The sequence below is a fragment of the Mobula birostris genome, chromosome 6, assembly GCF_030028105.1.
Source record: "Mobula birostris isolate sMobBir1 chromosome 6, sMobBir1.hap1, whole genome shotgun sequence".
NCBI lineage: Eukaryota > Metazoa > Chordata > Chondrichthyes > Myliobatiformes > Myliobatidae > Mobula > Mobula birostris.
This window is the reverse complement of record NC_092375.1, coordinates 18,608,055-18,628,106: the sequence shown is the minus strand read 5'-3', so window position 1 is coordinate 18,628,106 and position 20,052 is coordinate 18,608,055. Positions and strand designations below refer to the sequence as shown.

The window sequence follows — 20,052 nt, the reverse complement described above, 5'->3', positions numbered from 1 at the left end:
TATTTCGGCTTTTCTTAAAGATGTGCTGTGTGTCTCCCGGCTACCGCTGCATTCTCTGCGAATCGGTATCTGTCCGTGGCCTGGGTGTTGGGGTGGTGGGACACTGAGTGTCATCTCATCGTTGTCTGTTTCCAATAGAGCAGGCAGCTCATCTTCTTCTATGACTGCCCCCTGCGATGTCGAACGTCCAGGTTCGTCGTCTGCTGTGGCTGATGTGGAAGACTTGCTTGACTGCTGAGCCTTGCGCGTTTTTCTTTCATACAGTTCTTTGTAAGCACTCAAACCATCCTGCAAATATCCCCTAAACCTACGTACCCTTCCAAAACTGAAGTCGTACTATATCATTACACATTTGGTTTCGATTGTTATCCTTTCCTCTTCCAATTGCATCAGCTCTTCATCTATCAGTTCTTGTTCATGGGATGCCAAAACCACTTCAACATCATCTTCGTCAACTTCCATAAGCCAAACACACTTAGTCCTTACTTCGTTCACCACGATCGAAACGCCTAATTATGTATAGTTTTATGCTAAGTGTAACATCCTTACAAGCTCTTTCAGGCTTTTCCGATACCTTAGAACTCATCTTGCAAACGGCTGCTCACAGGCATGTGATTAAGCAATGTCAGTGAGAATGCTGTTCCGAATCCGGGGGAGAGCGGCTGCTCGGGGCGTGTGGCGCGCTGATTTTTTTTCGCGCACTGCTTTTTCGTAACAGTGAAAACACCTTCTGTTAGTGAAAACAGGGTACTAATGTAGGTCTTTCGTAACAGTGAGGTTTCATAAAGCGAACGTTCGAAAAGCAGGGGACACCTGTACTAATTAACAGAAGAGTTAAAAGATCTGACCATAAATTATTAGAAGCAAAGAACGAAGCATAAAATAAGGTGCTCAAACAGAAAATTTGGATGGTAGCCCAACCCAGCTTCCAAAGAATAAACTCCACCCTCTCCCCCTCCCAAAGCCAAAAAAGCTACCCAAAGAACAGACAGCATGCTAACCCTAAGGACAACCCTCCCAGAGAAATCCTGCTGGCAAAACTCCAATCATTCAAGGATATTATGTTTCTACCAAGAGAAAACAGACAAAATAAGCTTATCAGAAATCCAAAACATAAGAGGATTCATTTTAACAATTTCAAAAAAATATAGATATAGAAAAACCTAAAACAAAAATAAAGAAATAAAAAAATCAAAAATATCAGAAAGCAAGATATATAAACGGTCAAAACGTAAGTTTATTAAAACCTTATTCTATCCAACATTAAAAAGATAATTGCTCTTATAAGGGATATAACGCAATTAATCTTCTACCAAGAGAAATCAGACAAAATAAACTTAGATCAGAAATCCAAAACATAAGAGGATTCATTTTAACAATTTCAAAAAAATACATATATAGAAAAACCTCAAAAAAAGAGTAAAGTAATAAAAAAATCAAAGAAGATATCAAAAAGCAAGATATATAAATGGTCAAAACGTTAAGTTTATTAAAACCTTATTCTATCCAACATTAAAAAGATAATTGCTCTTGTAAAAGACATAACGCAATTAATCTTCTGCTTTCAAAAACTTCTGCACATGTTCAACCGATCCCAGCCATTTCTGCACATCATTTTTCTGAACGATTCTAAGACGTGCGGGGAAGCAAAGGGAGGGCATAACCTCTTTGTATTTGACACGTTCAGCCCTAACCTCCGGTGTATAATCTTCCACGAATCTGATCATTTTCCCGTTGTAATTGATCATTCCTACTCAACCGGTACGACAGATTAAAAGCTCCTTAGTATGAAATTCATAAAAACACAAGATCACCGACCTAGGTCGCTCCCCCGACTTTGGCTTCAGGGCCAGTGACCAGTGGGCGCGGTCCAATTTAGGCACAGACGGCAATAAATCAGGGAATAGCTGCTTCAGAAAACTTGCAAAAAACTGCGTGGGGTGGGCACCTTCAATTGATTCTTCGAGACCCAGAATACGTAGATTGTTCCTTCTGCTTCTTCTTCTTTCCAGGTTGGTAATCTTCTTTGTTCATTTTTCATTAGATAATGATATGTTGCAGAGCTTACTCATGTCTTCTAAGTCCGCTTCCAGTATCGACAAAGCTTCTTTATTCTCCTTAATTTGCTTATCATGTTCAATTAGAGTTTGTTGAATAGTGTCCAACTTGACGTTAAGCTGTTGAAATTCCTCAAAGTTCTGTTCTTTGCTTTTTAAGAAAATTTCCAATTGATTCCAAAGTGGTTGGAAAATCAAAAAACAGGAATTCTGCAGATGCTGGAAATTCAAGCAACACACATCAAAGTTGCTGGTGAATGCAGCAGGCCAGGCAGCATCTCTAGAAAGAGGTACAGTCGACGTTTCGGGCCGAGACCCTTCGTCAGGACTAACTGAAGGAAGAGTGAGTAAGAGATTTGAAAGTGGGAGGGGGAGGGGCAGATCCAAAATGATAGGAGAAGACAGGAGGGGGAGGGATGGAGCCAAGAGCTGGACAGGTGATTGGCAAAGGGGATATGAGAGGATCATGGGACAGGAGGCCCAGGAAGAAAGACAAGCGGGGGGAACCCAGAGGATGGGCAAGGGGTATAGTCAGAGGGACAGAGGGAGAAAAAGGAGAGTGAGAGAAAGAATGTGTGTATATAAATAACGGATGGTGTACGAGGGGGAGGTGGGGCATTAGTGGAAGTTAGAGAAGTCGATGTTCATGCCATCAGGTTGGAGGGTACCCAGACGGAATATAAGGTGTTGTTCCTCCAACCTGGAGAATCATCATCTTTTTCTTTTACAGAGGATTTAGTCTTTCTCAAAGACATAACAGAGCAATATTGAGATAATAACATTTCAAAAAACTGGTAGGAAACAAAAAGGTAAGGTAGGAGCAAGTTCAAAAAGATATTTTTCCAAAAGAGGGCAAGACCAGAACATATGTGTCAAGGAAGCTACCTCAGAACTACATCTGTCACAGACAGGATTTATATGGCAATAAAATTGAGCAAAGACATAATAGAGCAATATTGAGATAATAACATTTCAAAAAACTGGTAGGAAACAAAAAGGTAAGGTAGGAGCAAGTTCAAAAAGATGTTACCCCATCGGCTGCCAGCAGTGCTCTCCATGTTTTCCTAACTTGTCTGTTCCTATCCCTCTCCAATGCTATGGCAAAGGAGATAGAATTGTTATCACTATCTCCAAAATGCTCTCCCACTGAGAGATCTGACACCTGACCAGGTTCATTTCCCAATACCAGATCAAGTACAGCCTCTCCTCTTGTAGGCTTATCTGCATATTCTGTCAAGAAACCTTCCTGAACATACCTAATAAACTCCACTCCATCTAAACCCCTTGCTCTAGGGAGATGCCAATCGATATTTGGGAAATTAAAAACTCCCACCACGACAGCCCTGTTATTATTACACCTTTCCAGAATCTGTCTCCCTGTCTGCTCCTTGATGTCCCTGTTACTATTGGGTGGTCTATAAAAAGCACCCAGTAGTTATTGACCCCTTTCTGTTTCAACTTCCACCGAGAGACTCCATAGACAATCCCTCCATGACTTCCTCTTTTTCTGCAGCCATGACACTATCTCTGATCAAGTGTCACGCCCCCACCTCTTTTGCCTCCCTCCCTGTCCTTTCTGAAACATCTAAAGCCTGGCACTTGAAGTAACCATTCCTGCCCGAGCCATTCAAGTCTCTGTAATGGCTACAACATCATAGCTCCAGGTAGTACCGTGCCGTCAGAAGTGCCCACCTCCCGCCAAATGGGTCCTCGCCTCCTGGGTCGGGGAGCCGGGGATCGGGATCACTGTCTGCGGGCTGAAGATATCACTCCATGGCTCAGGTCCTCACTTACTTTCTCCACACGTTTTTAATTTTAATTTTGATTTTTAGTTTTTGCATTTAGGTGTTTTATTATCTCTAGCAACAGCAAGACTGTGCATTTTTGCACTTTTAATATTTTGGTATACCTTAATTTACATTTTGGATTTTGGTTCTGATGTTTTTTCGCGACGGCAGCCATTTTTTTAAAACCCTGTCACTAGTGAACTCTGAAGACTTGTGTGGATATTATACTGCATCATCGCATTGTCTTTGTTTTGGAACGTGGACTACCTCACTTTATTATGGCCTACTGTAAACCTCATTGGGCCTACATTATACCAATCTTCATGCTACTTATGTTCAGAATTAGTAGTGTTAGTCAGCTTTCAATTTCTACTCTGCATCTTGTGGAACACTGGACCGCACCAGTTGTTGTTTCTAAGTCTACAGACCCCGGTGAGTCAGTTCCGTGTTTTGAACTCAAGTCATGGACCACTCTTCTATCAAGTTATCAAGACAAACTTTAATAATCACTCTTGTGTCAGTGTTGCATGGTTTCTTATGTTAGCTGGTGATGTTGCTGTAAATCCAGGACCAGTTCATTAGCCTAAGTACCCTTGTCAAGTTTGTAAAAAAGCAGCCAAATGGGGACAAGAATGCCTGCAATGTGACCATTGTCAAGGATGGTTTCACATTCAATGTTTAGGCATGAATAGAAACATTTACCAAATTCTCAAGCAATGTTCCTCGTACTCTTGGGTATGGTGTACATGTGGACTGCCAAATTTTGAGTTTTCATATTTTGAATCTTTGAACAAGTTTAGTGACTCAAGTATTTATAATTTGCTCTCAAGTATTGATAGCCTGCCATTGGACAGGAACTTCAGCAAACCAGTCATGGCATCTAGCCCTAACAAGAATGCTACTGAGTCTAATGGCAATAAAACGTGCCAAATTAAGTCTTACAAAACTAAACAAAAGGATCGTTCTCTCAAGATAATAAATGTTAATCGTCAAGAGTGTGCGTGCAAAGCTCTCGGGTTTCCATCTCCACCAGGAAGAAAATCCTGATGTAGTTGTAGGCACAGAGCTTTTTTTTACTGTGCCCATGGTCTGTTCTTTATCAAATTATGGTCATGTTTTGCACTGCTGTAACTATACGTTATAATTATGTGGCTCTGTCAGTGATAGTCTTTGGCTTGTCCTGCTTTTCTGTGATATCACTCTGGAGGAACATTGTATCATTTCTTAATGCATGCATGCATTTCTAAATGACAATAAACAAGGACTGAGCGTTCTCATAATCTAAATATTACCACTGGGGAGAAGATTTTTCCATCAAATTTCCAAATTTTTCGCAAGGATCGTAGCGAGGAAGGGAATGCATGTGGTGGTGTCTTTTTAGCTGTTAAAGACAATTTAATTGCACAGGATGAAATGAATTAGATCAGCCTGACTGTGAAATGAAATGGATCAGTATTCATGTGAGGGGTATTGCACCCATTTATATTGGCACCTTCTACCACTCTCAGAAGACTGGAATTGACTATATGCATCAACTTGAAAGTTCAACTGAAAAAATCCCTAAGCGTGCATCCACCTGGTTATTAGGGGATTTCAACGTGCCAGATGTTAATTAGAATTACAATAGCTTGTTGCCTTGTGGAAGATACCCTGGTCCAAGTAAGATGATGACTGAAATAGCACTTGATCATAATCTTCATCAAGTTGTTACTCAGCCTACAAGAGGTCAGAGTCTACTTGATCTGCGTTTCACAAACAACCCAGCTTTTGTTAGTAAAATAGAGGGTCAAACCAGGGATTAGTGACCATGATATTGTTACTGTGGATACCTCAATCAAACCAAAAATAGTTTAAAAAAAACCAAAGCGTAAAATGTTCATTTTTGCCAAAGCCAATTACCAAAACATATCTGAGGACCTCGGTACCCTCAACAGTCAGCTTACTGATGACGTCATTGTGAACTCTGATATTGACAGCTTATAGACTAAGTTTATTAACACAATACAAAAATCTACGGATGCCAACATTTCTCACAAAATGAGCTCTTCCAAACCAAGCTTACCATGGGTTAATGCTTCGCTTAAGAGGAGTATTAGGAAGAAACGTAAGTTGTATAATCGTGCCAGAAAGACAGGTGATTTTTCTACTTGGGATGAGTTTAAACTCCTTTGGAGAAAGGTTGACAGGCAGATGAGAAGACTTCACTGTGATTATGTGTATGATATTGGTACAAGTCTCCAGAGTAAAAATACCAAACCTTTCTGGAACTACGTGAAAGCTATACGTCGGGAAGTATTCGGTGTCTCCCCATTATCATATATGGGAAGGATTGTTTCCGGTGCAAAGGAGAAAGCGGAAGTACTCAACCAACAGTTTTGCTCTGCTTTCACAAGAGAAGACATCTCATCAGTATCGGACTTAGAACATAGTAGTGTTCCAAATATGCTGAATATCAACATTACCACCGCAGGTGTTGAAAAATTATTGAAAAACCTCCAGGCCCACAAAGCCGCAGGACCTGATAATGTGCCAGCCCGTATTCTCAAAGAATGTGCCACTCCAACACTCCAAAGATCTATCAAGTGTCTTTGTCTACTGGAACCTTGCCTAAAGACTGGCTCAGTGCCAATGCCATTCCAATCTACAAGAAAGGGGACAGGTCTTCACCATCTAACTACCGTCCTGTGTCACTTACTTGTATTGCAAGCAAGCAGTTAGAACACATTATTCACAGCAATATCATGGGACATCTGGAGAGATTCTCACTCCTCTCCGACAGACAACATGCATTTAGGAGTGGACGGTCTTGTGAAACAGTTAGCCGGACTCGTTAACGATCTAGCCTAGATTCTGGATGCAAAGAGTCAAGTTGACCTTTGCATAATGGATTTTAGTAAAGCTTTTGATACTGTACCACATCAATGCTTGTTAGCTAAACTTGACCATCTTGGCATCCGAGGCTCTACCAAGGACTGGATCAAAAGCTTTCTAACTAAACAGCACCAGAAGGTATTAATCGACAGGCAATCCTCATCCAGCAGTCCAGTATTTTTGGGAGTACCACAGGGCACTGTATTGGGCCCACTATTTTTTTATCTTATATAAATGACCTTCCAACTTGTGTTACATCTGAAATCAGACTGTTTGCAGATGACCTGATTCTGTACAGACCCATAAATTCTCCAAATGACTGCAATACCCTTCAACAAGACATTAACTCGCTGTGCAAGTGGGAGTCCTCCTGGCAGATGAAATTTAACATCCCAAAGTGCTACAATATGAGAATGACCCACAAGAAAAAATTTTTACCATCATCAGTACTTCATGGGAAACTTTGCACTCCAGGAAGTAAAATATCACCCCTACTTGGGCATTGAACTGTCAGATAACCTTAGTTGGGCAAAACACATCAACCAAACCATTTCAAGTGCCAACAAAATCCTTGGCCTTCTACGGCGTAACTTCTGGAATTGCTCAAAAACCACAGAAGAAATTGCTTATAAAACTCTCGTCTGTCCAAGACTTGAATACTGTTGTGCCATTTGGGATCCCTACCAAACCATTCACATCAATAATCTTGAGAAAGTCCAGAGAAGAGCTGCCAGGTTTGTAACCAGTGATTACAGAAAGACCAGCAGTGTTACAGATATGCTTCTCGACCTCAAATGGGATACCCTCCAAAGACGCCACACAATAGCCAGGCTTACTACAATTTACAAGGAAACTCATTCATTAACATCTCCAACATTAGTCACCTTTTGTGCAACCAGAACAACAGACCAGCAAACTGACAAAACCAATCCCTGAACTACAAGATCATTCAGACCAACAAGGACTGCTACCGCTACTCACTGTACCCTGGGACCATTCCAGTTTGGAACTCCCTGCCGCCACACATTAAATCTGCCACTGATAGTAAAACTTTCAAGTCGCTGCTCTTAAACACCGCAATTTAAATTACAACTGCATGCATGAGGGACTGCACGTTCATAGCCCAGCGGCAGCGGTGGGTGCAGTATGGACAAGACGAGACAAGATTGATCCATGCTCTAAGCTCATCCGCTTTGTTCATAATACTCCTTGCATTAAAATAGGCACATCTCAAACCATCGGTCTGAGCGCGTCTCTTCTCTATCACCTGCCTATCCTCCCTCTTGCACTGTCTCCAAGCTTTCTCTATTTGTGAGCCAACCACCTCTTCCTCCGTCTCTTCAGTTCGGTTCTCACCCTCCAGCAATTCTACTTTAAACTCTCCCCAATAGCCTTCGCAAAGCTCCCCACCAGGATATTGCTCCCCCTGGGATTCAAGTGCAACCTGTCCTTTCTGTACAGGTACCACCTGCCCCAAAGGAAGTCCCAATGATCCAGAAATCTGAATCCCTGCCCCCTGCTCCAATCCCTCAGCTACGCATTTATCCTCCACCTTATTCTATTCCTATTCTCACTGTCACATGGCACAGGCAGTAATCCCGAGATTACTACCTTCGTGGTCCTGTTTCTCAATTTTCTTCCTAACTCCCTGTAGTCTGTTTTTAGGACCTTCTCTCTTTTCCTACCTATGTCGTTGGTACCATTATGTACCACAACCTTTGGCTGTTATCCTTCCCACTTCAGGATATCATGGATGCGATCAGAAACATCCCGGACCCTGGCACCTGGAAGGCAAACCACCATCCATGCTTCTTTCCTGCGTCCACAGAACTGCCTGCCTGACCCCCTAACTACAGAGTCCCCTATCACTGCTGCCATCCTCTTCCTTTCCCTACCCTTCTGAGCCACAGGGCCAGACTATGTGCCAGAGGTGTGGCCACTGTTGCTTGCCCAGGTAGGCCAACCCCAACAGTACTCCAGCAGGAGTACTTATTGTTATGGGGGAAAGCCACAGGGGTACTCTCTAGCCTCTGACTCCTGGCCTTCCCTGTCCTGTCACCCACTTATCTGTCTCCCGAGGCCCCGGTGTGACTACCTGCCTATAGCTCCTATCTATCACCTCCTCACTCTCCCCAACCACACGGAGGTCATCAAGCTGCATTGCCAGTTCCCTAACACAGTCCCTAAGGAGCTGCAGCTTGAGCCAGGTCGAGGCCAGGAGTCTCCAGGACTTCCCACATCTGACACCGAGCACAGAACACCAGCCTCACACACATTCTTCCTGTCTGTATTCTACACAGGCAACCTACCTCGCCTCCACGGGTTATCGCCGAAGCCCCGATGAACCAAAGCCCTCCTACTCTGTCTCCCTCTGCTCCATCATCTACTCTATAAAGCTGTCTCCTTTTAAATTCTTCTCATTGTTCTAACTGGTTGACGTCCATGCGCTTACGCAGTTCTGCCTCAATCAAACCGCTGAAGAAATAACACTATCCTAGTAGTTGAATATTCTAACACTAGATTTTTTTATTCACAAAACTGCTGCAGGTTGTGTCTCTCCACCGACCCCACCAATACTCCCGAAGAATTAATGTAACACTGAATCAAAGCCTTCAATTATAATCATACAGTCGACGATAGATTTTAAATGTTCAGAGGAACCTATAAAAATAAAAATCACCGAAGAAATAAAACTCAAAAAGCCTTTCTCCAAGAAAGGTTACAATTGTTAAAGGTTACAAAAATAAGATAAATTTAATAACTTTCTGAAATTCCAAATCAGAAACTTGGATCAGTGTCATTTGGATTAACAGAATCATAAATCTTCCAGCAATGAGAGATGGGATGTTTTACTTATGGGGAGAATTGGATTGACTGGAATTTACCCCCTATTATAGATTTACTGAGTATGCCCACAAGAAAACAAATCTCAGAGTTGTATATGGATGTACTTTGATAACAGATTTACTTTGAACCTTGTTACAAAAAAGGGCAAGGGGCCCTCCATAGAGGCATATAAAGTTATGAAGTTCATACATAGGCTGGATAGCAGGAAACTATTCTCCATGATGGAGACACTTAAAACCAGAGGGCATAGATTAAAAATAAGGAGTATGAGATTTAGAGGGTATGGAAGGTAGTTTTATTCCCTGCAGAGGGAGGTTGCAATGTGAGATGCACTACTTGAGAAGGTGGAAGATTCTGTCATTCATACATGTTAGAAACTTCTGGATGATCACCCGAATTGCCAAAACAAAGTCAGCTGCAGGTCAAATGCTGAAATATGGGATTAGTACAGATTGGTACCCGATGGTCAGTATATGTTTGTGCTGTATAACTCTAAGACATCTGTCAGCCTGCCATGACAATCCTGGCTCTATGAAAGAGCTGACCAATGCACTACACACTACAATATGTGTCTACACAATTATTCCCTGTCAAATACATGTTTAACTGCCTTTTGAATGTCTCTCAGCATCTATTACTATCGTGTTATTCACAGCTCAACAAATAATGCTAAATAAAAAAAGTATCTTTTCACCTTAATTTTACTTCACACTTATTTTAAAGTTATGACTTCAGATTACTGTAACCATTAGAGAAAATCCCTGCTGATTTGGACGTGGCTTGGTTCCAGCACTCTCCGATTACTTATATCCCAGGCAGGAGTATAAAATCTTGGCTAGTACCCAGGTGCAGTATTTTGCTGAAGAAGCAAGATATTAAACTAACAACTCAACTGCCCTCAAGTGGATATACAAAATTCCACAGCTCTATCTAAAGTTCAGCAGATTTGACCTTAGTATCTGGTCAATATTTATTCCTCAACTTATGTCATTAAAAAGAGACTCTGGTGATTATCACATGACAGTCTGAAAGAACTTGCTTAGTGAGACATTTTGCATTTCAACACCTAAGGAGTCCTGTAAAATTCCAAGATACTGAAAGAGGTGAGTAAGTACATTTTTTTCTACAGTTGCCCTTCTCCTTTTGGTCTTTGAATATTTATTTTGAGATACCCCATGGTAATAGGTCCTTCTGGCCCGATAAGCCCACGCCACCGAATTACACACGTGACGAATTAACCAACGGAGCTGCTAACATTTTTGGGATGCGAGAAGAAACAGGAGAACACGGAGAAAGCCCACACATTACAGACAGTGGCGAGAACAGAGCCTGGGTCGATGATGCTATGGCTAATTTTACATTTTTCTCTGTTATCACATCCAATATTTTGATTCCCTCCTCCACTATTCAACATCACTCTTGCCTTTCACAAACAGTCGCAAATCCTCATTCAGTATCCTCATTATCTTGTACCTCTGCAAAAAAAATCCCAAATTCTTTTAACTATTATGAAATATAGGTGGCGGAAACAGAAACTCTTGGTCAACGGGCAGGGATACAACAGGTATCTGTATAAAGCTGGAACATTCACAGGATTTATAAAATACTGTACTAGCATTACTATTAATGTTGATGAATATGGCGTTGTACATGCACCAAACTTCAGCACTTTAAACAGTCCTTAAAATTCCTCTGATGAAAGAGCATCAAATATCACTGCAAATTAGGAAGAGTAGCATATGATGCTTCATTTAGTTACAAGAGCAACACACACAAAATGCTGGAAGAAGTCAGCAGGTCACTCAGCATCTATTGAGAGGAATAAACAGACAACATTTCCAGCCGAGATCTTTTGCCAAGACTTGAAAGGAAGGGGGAGGAAGCCAGAATAAAGTGGCCGGAGGAGGGGAAGGGAAGGAGTACAAGGTGGCAGGTGATAGGTGAAAACAGGTGAGGGAAAGGTTTATGGGAAGGGGAGGGGGAGATGAAATTGGAAGCTGGGACGTGATAGGTGGAAAAGGTAAAGGTCTGAAGGAGAAAATTCTTAGGGATAGGTCAACTGAACATTTGGAAACCCATGGCCTAATTAGGGATCTCTGCTGTTTGTGATGTATATAAATGACCTGAATGAAAATTTAGATGGGTGGGTTAGTAAATTTGTAGATGATACCAAGATTGGTGGAAATGTGGAGAGTGTAGAAGACTGGCAGAGGATACAGCATAATATAGACCAGTTGCAGATATGGGCTGAGAAATGGCAGATGGAGTTTAACCCAGATAAATGTGAGGATTGCACCTCGGTAGGGCAAATGCAAGGAGACAATACACTGTGAAGGCCAAGATTCTTTAACAGCGCTGCTGAGCAGAGGGATCTTGGGATCCAAGTTCATGACTCCCTGAAAATGGCTACACAGGTTGAAAAGGTGGTTAAGAAAGCATATGGAATCCTTGCTTTTATTAGTCGATCGAGGCATTGAGTTCAAAAGTCAGGAGTTTATATTGCAACTTTATAAAACTCCATTCAGGCCACATCTGGAGTATTGCATACAGTTCTGGTAACCTCACTGAGGAGGCTGTTCAAGGATGTTGAGGCTTTGGAGAAGGAGCAGAAGTGGTTCACCAGAATGCTGCCTGGTTTAGAGGGCATCTGCTATTGCAAGAGGCTGGATAAACTTGGGTTGTTTTCTCTGGAGCTTCAGCAACTGATGAGAGATCTGATAAGAGGTTTACAAGATTATGAGAGGCATAGATAGAGTGAACAGAGAGCATCTGTTTCCCAGGGTTGAAATGTCTCAGGGATCAGAACTGGAGAGAATGAGCAGCTTCAGGTTCCTGGGTGTCAAGATCTCAGAGGATCTAACCTGGTCCCAACATATCGATGCAGTTATAAAGACAGTGGCTATACTTTATTAGGAGTTTGAAGAGATTTGGCATGTCAACAAGTACACTCAAAAACTTCTGTAGTTGTACTATGGAGAGCATTCTGACAGGCTGCATCACTGTTTGATATGGAGGGGCTACTGCACAGGACCAAAAGAAGCTGCATACAGTTGTAAATCTAGTCGGCTCCATCTTGGGTACTAGCCTACAAAGTACCCAGGACATTTTTAGGGAGCGGTGTCTCAGAAAGGCAGCGTCCATTATTAAAGACCTCCAGCACCCAGGACATGCGCTTTTCTCACTGTTACCATCAGGTAGGAGGTACAGAAGCCTGAAGGCACACACTCAGCGATTCAGGAACAGCTCCTGCCCCTCTGTCAGCCGATTCTTTGGACACTACCTTACATTTTAAAAAAAAATACAGTATTTCTGTTTTTGCACGTTAAAAAATCTATTCGATATTCATAATTGATTTACTTGTTTATTTATTATTTTTATTTTATTTATTTTTATTCTCTGCTATATTATGTATTGCATTGAACTGCTGCTGCTAAGTTAACAAATTTCACGTCACATGCCAGTGATAATAAACCTGATTCTGATTCTGATAATACCAGAGGGCATGCACTGAAGGTGAGAGGGGATAGGTTCAAGGGGGTGTGAGGGGTACATTTTTTACTCAGAAAGTGGTGAATGCCTGGAATAAGCTGCCTAGCATGCTGGTAGAGGAAAATACATTAGAGGCTTTTAAGCGATGTTTGGATAGGCACATGAACGTAAGGATATGGACATGGGTACGTAGGTAGGAGGGATTAGTGCTCGGGTTTTTTTGATTTGCTTTTTAACTGGTTCAGCGCAACGCTGTGGGCCACATGGCCTGCTCCTGTGCTGTACTCCATGTTCTAAGAAGCAATCTGATAAGAAAGAAGAGTGGACTACAGAAGAAAGGGAAGAAAGATGGGTCAGAATGGAGAATAGAAAAAGGGGGGAGGTGAGAGAAAGCATCAGAAGTTAAGGAAATTGATGTTCATGTCATCAGGTTGGCAGCTATACAGATGGAAAATGAGGTATTGCACCTCCAACCTGAGAGTAGCCTCACTGTGACCGTAGAGGAGGTCATGGACTAATGTGCTGGAATGGAGATGGGAAGTCCAATTTAATGGGGGTCGATTTGATGAAAGTTTTTTTCATAGTAATAAAGAACCTAAACCTGTGTGTAAGATCATAGTTCAAATAGATTCACCACCATATTAAGAAATTGTCAATACCTTTAATAAACCTCTCAATCCACATCAATCTAGTTCCACAGCTACCCAAATCTTTGCCACAGAGAGCACAAAAAATTCCATGAATGAAATTTCCCCATAAAATGATGACTATATGACTATCTCCCCAAAAAAAGTGATTGAGCAGCAATGGAAATGAAAACCTTCATAGCTGGCAGTGTTCCTACTGAGTGAAACTTTCACCTCCTACAAAGTGAAACCTAACATCACAAATGGCTACGATGCTTTGCTCCCAGATGAACTCATCACCTTTTATGCTGGTTTGAAATGGAGAATAAAACTACAGCTGTGTGAGTCCCTGCATTATCGAGTGAACCTATGATCTCTGATTCAGAGGCCGACATCAGAACATCTTTCAAGACGATGAGCCCTCATAAAGCATCAGGCCTTAATGGTGTACCTGATGTTTTGAAAAACTGTGCAACCAACTGGCCAGAATGCTCAAGGACATATTCATTCTCTCACTGCTGCAGTCTGAAGTTCCCACCTGCTTCAACAGGGCGACAATCATACCAGTACCCAAGAAAAGCAGTGTGAGCTGCCTCAATGACTATTGCCCAGTGGCACTCATATCTACAGAGAAATGCTTGAGAGATCGGTCACGGCTAGAATCAACTCCTATCTAAGCAAGGACCTGGATCCATTGCAATTTGCTTATCGCCACAATGGATGCAATCTCACTGGCTCTCCACTCGACCTTGAATCACCTGGGCAATAACAATATCTACGTCAGACTGCTGTTTATTGGCTACAACTCAGCGTTCAACACAATCATACTGTCAGTTCTCATCAACAAATCCGAGACCTGGGTCTTAGTATCTCTCTGCAACTGTATCCCTAATTTCCTCTTCGGAAGACCTCAGCCTGTGCAGATCGGAAATAACATCCCCTCCTCGCTGACAATCAACATTGGTGCACCTCAAGGATGGATGCTTAGCCCATTGCTCTACTCTGTCTACGCCCACAATTGTGTTACAAGGCGCAGCTCAAACACCATCTATAAGTTTATTGACGACACAACTATTGTTAGCAGAATTTCAGATGGTAACTAGGAGACATACAGGAGTGAGATAGATCAGCTGCACTTACAACATGCTGGAGGAACTCAGCAGGTCAGGCAGCATCCGTGGAAAAAGATCGGTCGACATTTTGGGCCGGAACCCTTCGTCAGGACTGAAGAGAGAAGGGGCAGAGGCCCTATAAAGAAGGTGGGGGGAGGGTGGGAAGGAGAAGGCTGGTAGGTTCCAGGTGAGGAACCAGTAAGGGGAAAGATAAAGGGGTAGGGGAGGGGAAGCAGGGAGGTGATAGGCAGGAAAGGTGAAGAAGGAATAGGGGAAAACACAATGGGTAGTAGAAGGAGGCGGAACTATGAGGGCAGTGATAGACAGCTGGGGGAGGGGGCAGAGTGACATAGGGATAGAGGAAGGGAGGGGGAGGGAATTACCGGAAGTTGGGAGAATTCTATGGAGCTGGAGACTACCTAGAGAGTATACGAGGTGATGCTCTAACCTGAGTTTAGCCTCACCATGGCAGTACAGGAGGCCATATATGGACATACCTGAATGGGAGTGGGAAGCAGAGTTTAAGTGGGTGGCTGCTGGGAGATCCTGTCTGTTGTGGCAGACGGAGTGGAGGTGCTCGACGAAGCGGTCCCCCAATCTGCGTCGGGTTTCACCGATGTAGAGGAGGCGGCACCGGGAGCATCAGATGCAATAGATGACCCCAACAGACTCACAAGTGAAGTGTTGCCTCACTTGGAAGTGTCTATATTTCATTAAGAGTGTAAGCAGAATTGATATGCCACAAAAGACACTTGCAAATTTCTACAGATGTACTATGGAGAGCATTCTAACTGTATCACCGAGTGGCATGGAGGGGCCACTGTACAGGATCAGAAGAAGCTGCAGAAAATTGTGAGTCAGCTCTATCCTGGGCATCGGCCTCCCTAGCATTCAGGACATCTTCAAAAGGTGATTCCTCAAAAAGGCATCATCAGTTGTTAAGGACACAGCCTTAACCATCACCAAGGACACAGCCTTTCTCACTGCTACCATCAAGGAGGTACTGAAGCCTGAACACACACCATCAACATTTCAGAAACAGCTTCTTCCCATCCACCATTAGATTTATGAATGGACAATGAACCCATGAACACTACCCGAGTATTGTTTTTTGCTCTTTTTGCACTAATTTAATTAATTTTTCTTCTTTATATTTACTTCTTATTGTAAATTATAGTTTTATTATGTATTTCAATGTACTGCTGCCACAGAACAATAAATTTTACAACATATGCCAGTAATATTAAACCTGATTCTGATATGCAGCTAAGTTAGGCCTTGAACTTTTAGTGGTAGTGCTAATACTTACTGCGAATCTTCAGCATTACCCGGGTTGCACTGCTTACTACTGCATTTTTCATTCCAGTAATCACTCAGTTTCTGCCCAACAGCTTGAATTGTAAGCCTTTAATTTAGAAATAATGCATTAAAAGTTCATTTAAGAAATAAACTCCATTCTTAAATTCAGTGTGCAGACATCCCACCCTGCAAAAACTCATTTCAGGGAGGTAGCACCATCAATTTACGGGAGACTCTCGGAACCTCCGGGTGAGATGGGATGTCTGCAATAGCTATGTCTCCTTAGCAGCTAGCCAGCTAGTTTAAATAATGTTAGCCATGCCAATGAACGAATGACAGCTGTTAAACTCACCTCAACGTGTCTTTTACAGTCTTAACCCACCATGGGCAATAGAAAAGTCACTATTGCAAACAGCGCAGCGAGCAACACTGTCATTATTTTTGACCCCTATTAGGCAGGGGCACACTTTAAGGTAATCTGGGGTGACACACGTTTTATATTTTCTTTTCTTTGGAACACTCTGCCATGGCGCGCTCTCGCTCCCTCTCTCCCTCTCGTGGTCGCTCTTGCGCTGTCTTGCTTTCTCTCTCTTGCTCTCAAAGAAATTGATTTCTGTGATATTGTATATAATTTGTGGGCATCAGGGAGCTACTATTAATATGCGGGAGACTCCCGGAACTTCCGGGAGAGGTGGGATGTCTGAGTTTGAATGCAGATTTTGTAGAAACAAGGCTTTACTGCACACAGCACTGCATTGTGAGTTAGTCAGAGAGAGACAAGTTCAACTATGCTTAAAAATAATTTAGATAGACACTCAAATAGGGAAAGCATTGAAGGCAAATGGCATGCCAAAGGTCAACATGATTGCGATGGGCTTAAGGACCTGTTTCTGTGCTGTACAACTCTTTAACACAGAAGAGTACAGGAATTCCACGGGAATGGTACCGGAGGATTGGAGGGAGGTGAATGTTGTCCCCTTGTTCAAAAAAGGTAGTAGGGATAGTCCGGGTAATTATAGACCAGTGAGCCTTACTTCTGTGGTGGGAAAGCTGTTGGAAGATTCTTAGAGATAGGATCTATAGGCATTTAGAGAATCATGGTCTGATCAGGGACAGTCAGCATGGCTTTGTGAAGGGCAGATCGTGTCTAACAAGCCTGATGGAGTTCTTTGAGGAGGTGACCAGGCATATAGATGAGAGTAGTGCAGTGGATGTGATCTATATGGATTTTAGTAAGGCACTTGACAAGGTTCCACATGGAAGGCTTATTCAGAAAGTTAGAAGGCATGGGATCCAGGGAAGTTTGGCCAGGTGGATTTAGAATTGGCTTGCCTGCAGAAGGCAGAGGGTGGTGGTGGAGGGAGTACATTCAGATTGGAGGATTGTGACTAGTGGTGTCCCACAAGGATCTGTTCTGGGACCTCTACTTTTCGTGATTTTTATTAACAATCTGGATGTGGGGGTAGAAGGGTGGGTTGGCAAGTTTGCAGACGACACAAAGGTTGGTGGTGTTGTAGATAGTGTAGAGGATTCTCAAAGATTGCAGAGAGACATTGATAGGATGCAGAAGTGGGCTGAGAAGTGGCAGATGGAGTTCAACCCGGAGAAGTGTGAGGTGGTACACTTTGGAAGGACAAACTCCAAGGCAGAGTACAAAGTAAATGGCAGGATACTTGGTAGTGTGGATGAGCACAGGGATCTCGGGGTACATGTCCACAGATCCCTGAAAGTTGCCTCACAGGTGGATAGGGTAGTTAAGAAAGCCTATGGGGTGTTAGCTTTCATAAGTTGAGGGATACAGTTTAAGAGTCACGATGTAATGATGCAGCTCTATAAAACTCTGGTTAGGCCACACTTGGAGTACTGTGTCCAGTTCTGGTCACCTCACTATAGGAAGGATGTGGAAGCATTGGAAAGGGTACAGAGGAGATTTACCAGGATGCTGCCTGGTTTAGAAAGTATGCATTATGATCAAAGATTAAGGGAGCTAGGGCTTTACTCTTTGGAGAGAAGGAGGATGAGGGGAGCCATGATAGAGGTGTACGAGATAATAAGAGGAATAGATAGAATGGATAGCCAGCGCCTCTTCCCCAGGGCACCACTGCTCAATATAAGAGGACATGGCTTTAAAGTGAGGGGTGGGAAGTTCAAGGGGGATATTAGAGGAAGATTTTTTACTCAGAGAGTGGTTGGTGTGTGGAATGCACTGCCTGAGTCAGAGGTGGAGGCAGATACACTAGTGAAGTTTAAGAGACTACTAGACAGGTATATGGAGGAATTTAAGGTGGGGGCTTATATGGGAGGCAGGGTTTGAGGGTCGACACAACATTGTGGGCCAAAGGGCCTGTACTGTGCTGTACTTTTCTATGTTCTATGTTCTATTAATACTTTAATGAAGCATTAAGAACATTATAAAGGGAAAGCCACGGTTATTTTCTTTTTTTCTAAATACCATCCATGTTCCCTTTAACCTTACTTTAATCATCCAAGAGCATCTTGACAGGAGGTGAAAGCTGATAAGAGTTGCCAGTGTTTCTATTAACACAGGGTATACCATCTAGTGGCAGCTGAGAATGCCCAAACACTACACAACTCAAGGCTTTCAATTAAGTTTGAGAAATTTCATTGCAGAAAAAGAAAGGCCCATTGCTAATTCATCAAGACTTGGAGTATATAGGCAAATATTTATGATGAGATTAACAATGAGAAGAGGGCACATCCTGGGTGGTGGGGGTCCTTACTGATGGATGCTGCCTTTTTGAGCACTAAAATCACTAGATGGCTCAGAGAAAACAGTAGCATAAATGGGTTGGCACCATATTACAACGTGCCACAGAGATCAATGTTCAGTCCTCAACTTGTTAGTTTATATAATTAACTTGGTGGAAGGGACCACTGACAAACAAAGGGTGGGACGGTAGCATAGTGGTTAGCACAACGCTTCACAGTATCAGCGACCTGGGTTCAATTCCCACCACTATCTGTAAGGCGTTTGTTAGTTTTCTCCACAATCGCATGGATTTCCTCCAGGTGCTCCAGTTTCCTGCCACAGTCTAAAGACATACTGGTTGGTACATTAATTGGTCATTGTAAATTTTCTTGTAATTAGGTAGGATTAATTTGGGGATTTCTGGGCAGTGTGACTCCGAAGGGCCAGAAGGGCCTACTCCCTGCTGTATATCAATTGAATGGACGGACAGATGTATAGATAATAAAGGCAAATCAAACCAGTCATACACAGAAGAAAAATATTCCGGATAGTAAAAGTTGGATAAAGAAAACTAAAAAAAAAGGTGGTTGAACTGAGCAAATTAAGCAGGATCTTTGCAGAAAGTACGATTTTTCAGGCTGCTGGCATTTTTTTAAAGAATTGTTAATCAATTCAGTAAATATTTGTCAAACTAATATGGAGAAATTTAAGGTGGGGGCTTATATGGAAGGCAGGGTTTGAGGGTCAGCACAACATTGTGGGCCGAAGGGTCTGTACTGTGCTGTACTATTCTATGTTCTATGTTCTAATATAGCCACCATCTGTCCGTCAATGTTGTCTAATCTGCTGAATATTTAATAATTTACTTCCTAATTACAACAAAATCACTGAGAAACAGCAGGATCCAGTCAGTCACAGATGAGAGGCTAACATACACTCAAATCACAGAATCAATGCCAGTAAGCTCAAAATGCACTCACTCATGAAAATACTTCGTGATCTGTTAGATTAAAGATCACTGGTAAATATATTACACATTACAAATTTCTTCTTACCTGTATTCATTTGAATAATCAAAGTCTTGTTTATTGTGTGTGGGCGTGAGAAAGTCACACTCAATGACTCCTATGACACCCACTCCCACTTCATTTGCCTGAAAGGGAATATAACAACAGTCTTATTATTTTAGGCTTTGATGTCAAATAGAGACAATAATTTCAAATAGTGATGGATGTTGAAAAGTTATGAATACAC

The 20,052-nt window shown here is 42.3% G+C and overlaps 1 protein-coding gene across 3 annotated transcripts in view; it reads right to left on the bottom strand.

Annotated features, from left to right (window-relative positions):
• Nucleotides 1–20,052, bottom strand: part of LOC140198827 (MORC family CW-type zinc finger protein 3-like) — a 98,775-nt gene that overhangs the window by 27,160 nt on the left and 51,563 nt on the right. For all 3 annotated transcript variants that reach the window (XM_072259930.1, XM_072259928.1, XM_072259929.1), the window contains 2 exons: nt 19,854–19,951; nt 16,099–16,194 (listed from right to left, as the gene is read on the bottom strand). In XM_072259930.1, coding sequence (XP_072116031.1) covers nt 16,099–16,194; nt 19,854–19,951 — 194 coding nt within the window. The remainder of the gene's footprint in view (nt 1–16,098; nt 16,195–19,853; nt 19,952–20,052) is intronic.